This window comes from Elgaria multicarinata, chromosome 5, assembly GCF_023053635.1.
Source record: "Elgaria multicarinata webbii isolate HBS135686 ecotype San Diego chromosome 5, rElgMul1.1.pri, whole genome shotgun sequence".
Lineage (NCBI taxonomy): Eukaryota > Metazoa > Chordata > Lepidosauria > Squamata > Anguidae > Elgaria > Elgaria multicarinata.
Window position 1 is genome coordinate 63,840,531 of NC_086175.1, and position 13,409 is coordinate 63,853,939.

Sequence of the window (13,409 nt, forward strand, 5' to 3'; positions counted from 1 at the left end):
AGAAAATACCTCTTCAAATTGCTTGATTTTCAAGAATGCAAGCCCAACTGTATGTTAACCACACATTTATAAAAACATGCTAAGAATAGGCCACTTTCTTTTTTTCAGAAAGGCAGCGGTCTAGATCAAAAGAAGACTTGTGAGAAGATAGTTAACCCATTCCTTTCTGTACTATTTTCCTACCAAAAGTTATCCCTGCTAAAGGACCTGTTAATTCAAAAAGAAAATAAAAGCAAAGCACATTGGAGGTAGGAAAATATCACGAGGGGAGGATAAGTGCCAACTCATATGCTGAGGTCTCAATCTGGATCAGGACCCCATGTGGTTGCTTTTTCTGGAGGAAAAAAGTGGTCTGTTGTAAGCAGATTTCACATGCATACTAGATGTGATGTGTAGTTTGGCCCCATGCCTCTACAAGGAGCATGAGTGCATTTCAGAATGAGATGGATTAGATGATGCAGATAAACAAATCTGCCACACTGTATTTGCTGCCACTTCTGCATATCTTATGGTGATGAGAAGGACATAAAAGAAGGACTGGATGCTGAGGAAATCCATTCTTATTGGGGAACGAAAATGACTTGCTGCTTAGAACTTCTGGCACCATTTGCTTTTATTGCGGTGAGATTGATGATAGAAATGGGAGCATGGAGACGGTTCAATGCTCCCGGGCCTGACACAGAAGTCAGTGTTTTTTTCTGCATTCTTCTACAGAGAGACACAGAAAGGCCAAGACAACCTCACCTGTATTCCTCCTGGGGATTCAGTTAGTTTAGAACTAAGCCCTGTTTTTTGTTTCAATTTTGCCCAGTCTTCAACAGAAAGAGAAGGATAGACCAATATGTGGCTTTTGGTTTCACTCAGTTTTTCTGTCAATTTTTGTCAGTTTTACTCCAATTTTTACAGTATTGAGTACATTTTGTCCCTTTTCTACATCAGTTTGCAATTCACTTCCAATCGAGTCTGCACAGAAATTTGTGAGCCTTTCTCCTAATATACATCTTTTGTGCAAGCCCTTTCCTAATATATGCATTTTGCAAGCAATTTCTCCTAACAGAATACATAGGTGCTCATTTCACAAATATATGCATTTTTGTGGGCACATTTCCTTTGTGTATATATGCATTTTCATTGGAGAACTGCACTGAAAATTGGGGAAGTATGAGAATGACGTATAATTGCACTTGGTTTGCATATTGGGTCAGGATCTGGAATTTAATTGAGTTCGCATTCACAATTCGAATCATACAAATCTCTCCCCCATCCATAGCATGAAAGTGTATTTCTTCTTCGGTACTTGAAAGTGTATTTCTTCTTCAGTCTGAGACTCTGAGTGAAGCTCTGAGTGAAACACGACAATGTAGCTTAAAAAGCAGCTTCTTATTCAAATATACAAATACGCATAATACATTGCTTCACCAATTTCTCTCAAAGCTCTCACACTGCAAACATTTGGCAGGTTTCTATGGTATTAATAATATTTTTCACCTGTTTGCAACACACTATTTTATAAGGCAAGTAACTTTATTTTTTTGGAAGCCAGCATTACTGTTAAACACAGTGTTTAAAAGAAAAGTGTAGAGAAGAGAAAATATTTCTTAAAATGTACCTCCTGTTGCAGCTCTTCCCATCGAGTATTGAACTTCTCCAGTTTCTCATTGATCAGTTCATCCAAAACTCCACCGTCAGTTAAAGTCTGTGCCAGCTCACGAATTTGATTGCGGTTATCTTCTGGGTGTTGCATTAACGCTTCCAGAGACTGAAACATCCATAAACTGTATTATTTCTTTTTGCCATTTCCCATAGACCAAACAGTAGATCATTCAGAGCTCTCATTACAATAAAAAAGCAAGACATTTTACATTTCCATTAAAATAAAAGAGAATTCATGAGCAAAATAGGGCATATCACTCCATTTTCTTTTGTCACAAATTAGCTGAAATGAGATTACGTAAACATGAACAGAGCCTGAGATGCCTCAGCAATACAAATAAATAATGCAGTTCAATGGAGGTTATCTTGCTGAATTGATCACCAATACAATAATCAAGGGAGATGTTTGCCCTGTCATGGACGGGGTTGCACTCTCCCTAAAGGATCTGTCTGTAGTTTGGGGGTGCTCTTGGATCCAGAACTGTCACTTGAGGCACAGGTGAACTCAGTGGCAAAGAGCACCTTTTATCAGCTTAGATTGATATACCAACTACGCCCTTATCTGGACAGAGATAGCCCAGCTAGTTATCCATGCTCTGAAAACCTCTTGTTTGGATTACTGCAATGTGTTATACATGCGGCTGCCTTTGAAAACAGTCTGGAAGCTTCAGCTGGTACAAAACAGGGCAGCCCGTTTACTAACAGGGACTGGCCGGTGAGATCACATTAAGCTAGTCCTTTTACAACTTCATTGGCTGCCAGTCCAAGTCTGGGCCCGATTCAAAGTGCTGGTATTGACATTTAAAGCCCTAAACGGTTTGGGGCCAGGTTATTTGAAGGAACGCCTCCTCCCATATGTACCTGCCCGGACCTTAAGATCATCTACAGGGGCCCTTCTCTGTGAGCCCCTGCCAAAGGAAGTGAGGCAGGTGGCTACTAGGAGCAGGGCTTTCTCCGCTGTGGCACCTTGGCTGTGGAATGAGCTCCCCAGAGAGGTCCGCCTGGTGCCTACACTGTACTCCTTTCGTCGCCAGCTGAAGACCTTTTTATTCTCTCAGTATTTTAACACTTAATTTTAACTTACATTTAAATTTTACTGTTCTAACTTTGTATTTTAGTCTTATATCAATTTCTGCTGCGTGGTTTTATCCTGGTTGTGCTTTTTATACTGTATTTTTTGTATTTGTGCTTTTAACCTGTTGGTTCTTTTATTATGGTTTTAATTTTCGTGAACCACCCAGAGAGCTTCGGCTATTGGGCGGTATAAAAATGTAATAAATAAATAATAAATTAATAAATAAAATAGGCAAGTGTAATTATTGAAGTTTAGATGCCAGCCCCTGAATATTTTTTATCAACTAATATACCTGCTCATAGCTGGACTAATTCAGAGTCCTCTTTGTTGCTTCTAACAAGGGAAGTAAACAGAGGCTAGCAGTAGGCCTAATGAACCTTGGTTCTTATTCCTAACTATACTCACAGGTTCTTATCTGGTAGCTATGGGGACTTTTAAAAGCTTTGGGCTGTCAAACATCTTTGCAGTAAGATCAGGGAAGTATGAGAAAATGTAAGTAAAAGGGTACAAAAATGCAATTCTGTGCATGATTATTTTCCCATTGGATTTGCTTCCACAATAAATGGAAGCAAAACTCATTCCACATGCATAGGATAAATCTGTGAGACAACAATAACATGGCTTTGGTGCTTCTAAGTTGTAGACTGGTGGGAATTTCTTACTCATGAGACATTCCTGGGGCTAAGTGGACCTCAGGACATGTGTGAGCTCATTGATGGAGCAGGCTAAACTGTCACCTGGCAAAACATATAAAATGATATTTGAATGAAGTGAGTTTATTTTTGTTGAGCTTACTTTAGTCTTTGATATGTTTAGTTCTTCCCATGATGACTGATTTTGCCTCTGCTGCTCTGTTTCTGTTTTCATATGGATTTTATTTGCATTGTTATTGAACATCACTATTTAGAGGGTGACTAATAAATCTTAGAAATAAATAACAATTCTTTTTGACAGCTCTAATTCTAGGATAATAATTCTGTAGCCCATCCAAATGCAATGTTTCCAAATCTCCCTTTTACCTTGTTGTAGATGATGATGATGATGATGATGATAATAATAATAAAAATAATACATAGAAATCTCACATAACAAATGTAATGGAAATAAAATACTTGCGTGTGGATGCATAGATAATAATAGACACTAAATTGACCAAGCATATTATGCTTTGATGTAACAGTGGACTTGTCTATTGCAAAAGTCTGTATGTTCTTAACCATTAATGTATAAATGACATCAATACTTACATCTCTTGCTTCTGAGATCTCTTCTGTGCCTTCCTGAATATTTTCTGTCGCCCTGAGTTTTGATTCTATCTCATTTAGCCACTTATTTTCAACATCCAAATACAATTGTAATTCACGCCAACATGCCCACACCTCCTGATGAATGAGTAAAAAAAGAAAGAAAGAAAAGGAACTAATTTTAACTGTGCTTACTTATAGAAATTTGTTTTTAATTTCAAAAGGCATATTATTTTTTTGCAAACAAATAAATGCACAAAAATATAAGATTTCTTCTCAATTACTAGGACATATGTGTATGAACCAGAACATGTGAGTATGAACATTTTAAATTTCTATATTAGAGTTGAAAAAGAACCAGAAAGGTTTTGGAATGCACACCAATCATGGGGGAAGGGGGAATTCATTGACCAGCTTCCTATGAAACATTTGCTACTCTATATTTTACTTCACTTCAGCAAAATAATAATTAAAAAATTAATATAAACACTAAAATGCACCCCTCCCCAGCCTCCCAGCCCCATTTCCTTTCCTTATTGTTGGAAAGCTTCATTTAGTTTTATCACTACTAGACAACTGAAAAGCTTAATAGAAGTGTAAATAGTGAAAAAGATAGATACTACAACTTTCAGTAGCATTAACAGCATGTTACTATCGACGCTGGATTTGATTACAGTACACAGTGTGTGCTGTATACAAGATTGACCTACATGATCTTGTATCTAAGTGTTAAGAAAGCATAGGTCTTGTTCCACAATTAAAAATAAAACAAAATGTTGTTTAAACAAAGAACTATTTTTCCCAATATGCATAAGGTTCTTTTGAACTTCTACCACTGTTTGAACAAAAACTCTCTGATGAAAAGCTTTCTTAAGATCCATATTCTTGATAGGTACAATGGATATTGAGATACGTCTGTGAAGAAAGTTCAGCCTAATAAAAGGGTGTTACGTAACATTACCAAGTAACGAAAGATGTATGAAAGAAACATTTATCAACTGCTACTGTCCATTAGCTGTTACCTTTACTGTTACAGTTTAATGTATTCTAATGTTATCTGGACAAAGAACTGACCTCCAGTGTTTTGCACTTCCCATTTAGTCTGCTGCAGAGTCGCTGGTAATTCTTTGTTAGAACATCAAGTTCCTTTTTTAAGGCCTCATGGGCTGCAGGTGGAGCCCTTGCTATAAAATTGTTCACAGAGTCTGTGAGAAGCTTCACTTTCACCTCTTTCTGTGTGGCCTCTTCTTTTGCTCTCTGCAAATATAGAAATGTGTAGTAACCATTATAACCCTTGAAATGTAAAGAGGTGAACACCTGGAGAGATATATTGAAAAGAACATAATTCGTAGCCCTCAGAATTTTACATGGCAATTTCACTGAAATCTTTCAGTCATAGATGTGTTGTAAAGACTCATATTTCCAGGAGTAGAAATAGAAGCTCTCTGGGCAGTTAACGAAGATTTACTTATTCATTTAAAAGCATTTCTAAACTGCCTGTTATCTATACTATATCCAGGGGATGTGTAGCAATATAAATATACCACATAGCTGATAAAGCACAGCACAACAATATAACATAATCGGTAGGGCATAAATTAAAAATCATAATGTCAAGCATTGTAAGTCATCAAACATCAAAGTGAATAAAAATGTTTCCATCATGCACCTAAACTGTAATGAAGCTGGCACATAATTTATTTCTGGAGAGGGGGAGGCTATTCCAGAGTAAGCACAACTACAGTGGTTGCCCAATGGGAATCCCCAGGATGTGGCACAACTGGTTGCTTTGTGACTCTCCTCCTCTTCCTCAGTACTCAAATCTCTTCCCCTCCTACCTTATACTCATGATCTCCCAAACCTTCCTCCTTCTCCCTTGCTCTCTCTTAATGAGAGTAAATGAATAAGCCACACTCTCATTTCATATGTGGAAAAATGTTGGATTTATTCTGTTTATATATGGTGAGTAACTTCTGAATACTGACTTATATACATATATTAGTGATGCCAAATATAAAGTGTATATATGGCAAGTAAACTCTGAGTGACATTATAATGTAACCAAGTAAATCAGAAACCTGGCTCTGCTACTTTGTATTGGGCATGATAGTATTATCTGCCTAACAGTTGTTAAGGTGGGGGACAATTTGAAAATAATTAGAGGGAGAAGCCACCTTTGTTTAGGGATAAGTAGATAGTATAATACAATTTGCATTGGGCAAGGGCTCAACCAAATTTTGTGTTTAGGTTTATATAGAACCACTGATTGGTCACAAAAAGAAGACCAATAGATGAGGACCTGGACAGAGGTAGTGACATGATTGGTCAGATTTGACACTGAGAAAATAAAAGATCAGTTGGGTCAGTTGGCTGGAAGAGAACCTGTAGACCAGAGAGAGTTGGTGGCTGAAGAGATCAGTAGCAAACCAGTTAATCTGTGAGAACCATGCTGATAGGAGACCTGAAGACCATCCTAGAAGCAGCAGGAAGAGCTTGAGTCAGAGGAAGACAGCTACACAGTATATCCTGGTTCTGAGGCTCTACATCACTCTGAGGAGGGCTCAGGTCATGGGTAAACCACTTCAGGAGGAGCCCTTCTACACCTTCTGAGACAGAGGATATAGCTCTGCCATCATCGCCTCTGAGTCTGACTCCATTGCAGCTGCTCCTATCTCTCAGCCATGCAGGAGCATAAGACTGCAGAAACAGACACTGGTCTTTTAACAACTACAGTGAGCAGCTAGAAGGGGGTAGAGCCACTCAGAGACCATTGTTCTGGTCTACATAGATTTGAACATTGTTGGGTTATCTCCCTCTACAGGCTGACTTTGAATTACATACCTAAGAATTTAAAGCTATGATTCCCAGGGACAGGGGAGAGCATAATTTCAGTTCAGTATTGGTAAGAATTTACAAAAATTCTCTTTATTGGAGACAAAAAATACGAGGTTTTTTTTTTAAAAAAATCAAATGTGGAAGAAAATGACAGATTTGTCCATCCAGGCCTTTGAATGCTTTGTCTTAAAAGTCTGAGTTTGAATCCCTGTATTTTCAATCATGTTAGTGCTAAATAAGGGTCATCTTTTTTTTCCTGACAGGCTATATATGGCAGGCAGATACAACACACTCCTTTCGATGCTAGGAATAGCTGTACCTATTGAATTTGGTTAGTGAAGATGGGTGAGAATTTAGTTTCAATTTCTTTTTGATAAGAATTTACCAAAATTCACACAGTTCCTATTTGGGAGAGAAAGAACTTGACACTGTTTTTTAAAAAAATTAAAAATTTTCTAAAAAATTATTAATTTTTTTTAAAAAAAATTCTAACGTGTGAAAAAGTGAGAATGGCAAATTTGCCCAACCTTAGGGAGTCTTTTAACTGTTTGAACATTAGTTATTGGGCAGATTAGAAATGTATTAATTAAATAAATAAATATCAGTAGGAGGCAGCAGCTGGTGTTTTGGGGAGTCCAAGGGAAAATCTGGACTTGGTGACCTCAAGATGCCAGCGGGATCACTGGCATCTTGAGGTCACCAAGATGCCAGTGATAAATGAGCTCACAATTATCTTGGCTGAGCCCGAGACCAAGGAACATGCGGCCCGTTGCTGCAGGTTGACCCGGCTCTGTGCTGGGAGCTACGCATGGTGTGCAGTGCTCCTCAGGAGCTCTGTGCCCATCGGGGGTAGGGTGGGGGGAGCGGGAAAATTATTATTTTTAAAAAAACACTTAGCTTTCGGCGCTCGAGTGCTCGTGCGCTCCTGCTTTTTTTTTTTAATGGCAGGCATGACGCCTCTCCTTCTGAAGTAGTCACGCCTCATGTGTAAACAGAGGAGGGATCTCGCGTTAAACACAATGCGAGATCTTCCCTCCTCCATCGTATGATAAAAGGTAGGTCTAGCTAAGGCCTAAGAGTGGTCTCAATCCCATAGGAAATCAGCTATTGAGTTTTTATAAGATGCAAAGGGCTCAACTACACCAAGCAGTATATTCCACTATGAAAGCAGTATGAAAGTGGTATATAAAAGGCAGGAGCAACACTACTGCTTTATAGCGGTATTAAAGTGCATTGCAGGATCTTCACTATTGCTTTATAGTGGTACTGAAGTGCACTGACAACTGTTGGGGCCCATGACACATCTACACCAAGCAGGATATAACACTATGAAAGCGGTATGATAGCGGTATATGGTCTATGTCTATGGGCCCCAACAGTTGTCAGTGTATTTCATTACCACTATAAAGCAGTAGTGTAGATCCTGCAGTGCACTTCAATACTACTATAAAGCAGTAATGTGGCTCCTGCCTTTTATATACTGCTTTCAAAGTGGAATATCCTGCTTGGTGTAGTTGAGCCCATAGAGTTTATTTTGGTGGCAGCAGTTAAAGGTTCTAGAGTTAATGCAGCATACCCCAACTGAGAGGTCTATTTGAGAATTTTATTAAAACATTGTGGCAAAGAATTGCATAGACTAAAGCCTCAAAGATCTGGACAATGGAACAAAGGTAGGGCAGCCATATTGTTTTGTTATACTGTGCTATTAGCAATATGAACCAACACTATACTGGATGAAACAGAGGTGTTGTTATTGTTGTTGTTGTTGTTGTTATTTATGCAAAATGGACATGGAATGAAATTAATCAGAGCCTGTATTTATGTGATAGTTCAAACATATGACAGATAAGTTAATGCAGCAAGATATCACATTGTGGGAAAGCTAACTGAGAGAATGAATTGTTGCCAGATGCAAACTACTCCCATTTATAAGAGAGTGCAGTCTGGGAGGAAATGCATCTGAAGGAACAACAGCCCAAGGATTACCCTATATTACCATAGGAAAGAGAGTGGGAGGGTGAGGAAACAGTTTCAACATTTGATGTGGACAGCCCCAAACAGTAAGGACACACATAAAATGCAATAGTTAATTCAATTAAGTGCTGGTAAAAGCTCTAACAATACAATTCTTTGTAGAGTTTGCGATCTTACAACAGATGCCAAATTGAAACAAAATTACTTTAAGCCACCTATGCTTCCTATTTGAGATTTTCAAGTAACACTTAAATAGCAAACTCTTTCATATGAGCAAAGAGATTGTGTGCAACAATTACTTTGAATGAAGGATTGGATACAAATTAAAGATGTCCACTTGCATTGTTACCTTTAGTTCTTCAACTGCTTTCTGTAATTCTTCTGGTGTTTTATATTCAAAATCCCTCTCAAGGTACTCCTCTTCTGCTTGTGTAATCCATTCATGCATCTCTGACAAATCCTTTCGAAGACTCACAGTCTTATCCAAACCACTTTTTAGTGCTGCCTTCTTAGCATAGGCCTTAAAGAAAAACATTGATTTATACACACACACACACACACACACACACACACACATATAAAATATTTTTAGGACACTTTTCAGGGCAGGATCCTCCCAAGGTAACATACAACAATAAAACTCATATAATAAAAACTGATATGGTCGTAAAAGAGGAGACAGTCACATTGTACAAAACCTACAACACAGCAGCTATAACTCAGAACAGTCCAATAAACCTAACCAGGGGAAAGTAAACACTAGTTCAAAGGTTAATTCAACATTAATGTAAATGGCTGGTACATAACAATCCTACTTTAAGAAAAAGAGTTATTTTTTAAAATTGAAATCCCATTCCCAAGTCTCCAGAGCATTGGCTGCTATCATATTTTCAATCTTGTGTTCATAATCCTGAAGACTTTTATGATAGAACTGTGTTGGAGGTCATGTTTCTGTTTGTTTGTTTTTTCAAAAGTTGAGATTATACTGCATAAAATCTTTTTTTTTTTTAAAAAAAAGGGTACCATTTACTACACTTTGGCTTCAGAACTAGATGGCACAAAGAACAGTACAAAAGACGCCAAGTTGACACAGCCTTATTGTGACAAAAGTGTGATTCATGCATTATCATATACAGTACACAAACTCAGACAATCTGACTCCTGCTAACTTACCATGTTTCTGTAGGCTGCAATCTCCACTCTTTAATTCAGTAATATATGATTAATTTATACCTTATGACATTCTGTTCTTAAAATGTCCAGATTTTATTGTCCCAATTTTTCCTTACAGGGTTGCCTTTCCAGTATAATTGTATTTCTACTTTCTATGACTATTTTTAAGACATTTCAAGTATCTACAGATAGATGCTTATGACTGACAGATGTTATAGTTTGTAGTTCCAAGCTATTTAACTCTGAATTGTGCTTTATTGTCCCATTTTTTATGGTTGATATTTTTTTCAAGTTAAGCAAACACCAGTGTAGATAAAACTATTAATTAGGCACTGCACCTTCCTGAATTTTATTTATTTATTCCTGTTTATGCCCAATGTTCTATTTGTAACTATACTACATCATAAAATTGTTGAATGGTCATACTAAAATTCATTTATACAGCATGCAATTTATACATGGTAGATAAATTTAGTGAGATGGAAGGTTAATTAGTGTGAACTATAAAAGTCTGGCTCCACCTCTGACATTCAGTAGTTTTGCACAGAGTAAGGAAAATTATGCCAATGAGAAATCTGGAATCTAATTAAAGGGGAACCACTCACAGCAAGAGACAGAGTACCTGTTGGCAAATGTGATCCCATTGAGCATTAAGTTCTTGTAGTTCAGTTTGTAGTTTTGAAGCAAACTCTGGCTCTGCTTCTTTCTTCATTTTCTTTCCAATCTCATTAACACTATTCAAACTAGGCTGGATTGTCTGGATATCATTCACTAGAGCCTAAACAAGGGGAAAGAATACAAATTCCATTTTAATGCTCCAGCGGATATAGCTCCTAATTCAATAAATTAAAAATAAAATATTTCTCTTAATGCATAAGTATGCAAAATGCTTTCTAAAATAAGCAGCCTTAGAATTAATGCACATGATTATGCATAATAAAGTTATGAAGGCACTTTCTTATCTATTACTATTTTTTAATGGTTTTTAATGCTTTATGTGTGTATGTTCTGGGTTTTAGAATTTTAAATTTTGTATACTTGTTTTAATCTTAATTTTAGAATTTCTGTAAACCGCCCAGAGAGCCCTGGCTATGGGAGCGGTATATAAGTACAATAAATAAATAAATAAATAAATAAATACTATTAGAAATATTGACACACTTTTATATGTCACATAAACCCTCTTCAGGTGTTCTACTTACCGCAATGAAAGAACACATGAAGAGAGGAGCACTCCACTCCCACCCCCCTTTGTTGTCACATCTGTTGCCCAGAATGTATGTATGCAGGTCAACAATCTGAAAATAAGCACTTCCTATATCGATGGAGTTCTTAATTTTGTGGAGTGCCTTCACCAAAACAGGAGGTACTTCTCTTCAGACCATTGATCTACATGCGTACAGGGTAAGAGATGCAACAACAGAGTGGGTGGGGCTGGAATGCTCCTTCCTTCACATGTTCTTTCAACATGGTAAGTAGAACACCTGAAGAGAGCTATAGTAAATTTATGGATCCTATCCTGAGGGGTGTGTGTGTACGTGTGTGTTACAGTGCGACAGTTTAGCTCAGGATGGGAGACATGATAATACAAAATTATGTAGGGTGTGGAGAAAGTGGAAAGCCCATAATACTTCAACCCAGGGTTAGCCGATGAAGATGAATGGTAAGAGATTTGGACAGGAAAAAGCTAAGACATTGTTGTGATGCCTGATCTTTCCAGCTTACACACACTGGCAAACTGACACAAGACATCCAAATTGGTGAGATTTCTTTATTACAGGAAATCCCACAGTGAAGGTTTAATGTTTATAATCAGAAATCATATAGCTGATGGTCAGTAACTATAGGTTCCATGCAATTCCAGAACAGTCCAAAGCTAAACACTAAGACTATGTCAGAGATCTACACAACGGTTTTCCCCATTGAAATCTCTGTGGGTCAAGGGCCTCAGGATTCCTGGGGACATCCCTCCCAGGAAACTGAGGACAAGAATCAGTAACTTCAATGATTCCCAGGGTCAACCTCCGCAGGCAATCAAATACACAGATCTCCACAAAGAGCAAAATGAACTGGATGATAACTGGGCTCATCATTCTCAGGCAATGAAAGGCATGAATTCTAGTAACACAGACTTTATCAAACCTTGAATCTTGGGATGTCTATGCAACATGGCCGATGCCTATGAAGTGCAAGAGTAAGTCTCCACAAGCAGAGAAAAGTGCAAGAGTCAGGATGAGATCTAGCCTGCAGGCACTCAGGACTAATGTCAAGGAGGACAGACAATCCATAGCAAACAAGAGGGCAAAGTCTATGAAAAGCATCATAGAACTTTTCATGACAAGTTCTTGGCATCCAAAGTTCTAATTAGAAAGAGGATCCATGTTCAGAATGCCTCCAGAGGCTCAGACGATGTTGGTTCAAAACAGAGAGGGCGTCAGGCAATGAAGACCAGAATGTTCCTAGCAAAGGCTCATCTTTCCATCTGCTTAAAAGGGGAAGGCATGAGTATAAGACTACTTGACAAACAAGGGCTTTTGGCCTTTCAGCAAGGCCTCTGTCAAAACAGGTCACCACTGCTCAGGCCTCCAGCATTGATGTTTCAACACGGGCGACCCTTTTGCAAACCTCATACCACTTCTTTCAGGTTTGCATGGACAGGTTCCAGCTTTCCTGCCTGCCAAGGCCAGACCAACAGATGGACAGGGAGTAGGGTGACTCCCCCCTGCTCTGCTCTGAGAATGCAGACAGAGATAAGCTCACACAGATTCTGACATTCCAAAGGCTGAATAGGCCCAAACCCTTCCAGAGTACTTTTAATCAAATCCAATCTATAACAGGCATTAACTTTTTGTGGCATTAATTCTTTGTCCACTAAACAGAACCTGTCTTCTAAGTAGACATGCATGGGATCACTTAAATTTCATAAATATGCCAATAATATAATTTTATATCCTAAGTTATATGTGATGCATTTGATGTTGTTAGGATAATAAAATGAGTTTAGGTTTGATAGTTTTATTTATTTATTTATTACATTTTTATACTGCCCAATAGCCGAAGCTCTCTGGGCAGTTCACAAAAATTAAAACCATAATAAAACAACCAACAGTCTAAAAACACAAACACAAAATACAGTATAAAAAGCACAACCAGGATAAGACCACGCAGCAGAAATTGATATAAGACTAAAATACAGAATTATAAGAATAAAATTTAAATTTAAGTTAAAATTAAGTGTTAAAATACTGAGAGAATAAAAAGGTCTTCAGCTGGCAATGAAAGGAGTACAGTGTAGGCACCAGGCAGACCTCTCTGGGGAGCTCATTCCACAGCTGGGGTGCCACAGCGGAGAAAGCCCTCCTTCTAGTAGCCACCTGCCTCACTTCCTTTGGCAGGGGCTCACGGAGAAGGACCCCTGTGGATGATCTTAAGGTCCTGGCAGGTACATATGGGAG

The 13,409-nt window shown here is 38.1% G+C and overlaps 1 protein-coding gene across 4 annotated transcripts in view; it reads right to left on the minus strand.

Moving 5' to 3' along the window:
- Positions 1-13,409, minus strand: part of DMD (dystrophin) — a 1,279,927-nt gene that overhangs the window by 718,548 nt on the left and 547,970 nt on the right. For all 4 annotated transcript variants that reach the window (XM_063126497.1, XM_063126496.1, XM_063126495.1 and 1 more), the window contains exons 25-29: positions 10,577-10,732; positions 9,131-9,301; positions 5,047-5,229; positions 3,976-4,110; positions 1,610-1,759 (exon numbers count right to left, since the gene is read on the minus strand). In XM_063126497.1, coding sequence (XP_062982567.1) covers positions 1,610-1,759; positions 3,976-4,110; positions 5,047-5,229; positions 9,131-9,301; positions 10,577-10,732 — 795 coding nt within the window. The remainder of the gene's footprint in view (positions 1-1,609; positions 1,760-3,975; positions 4,111-5,046; positions 5,230-9,130; positions 9,302-10,576; positions 10,733-13,409) is intronic.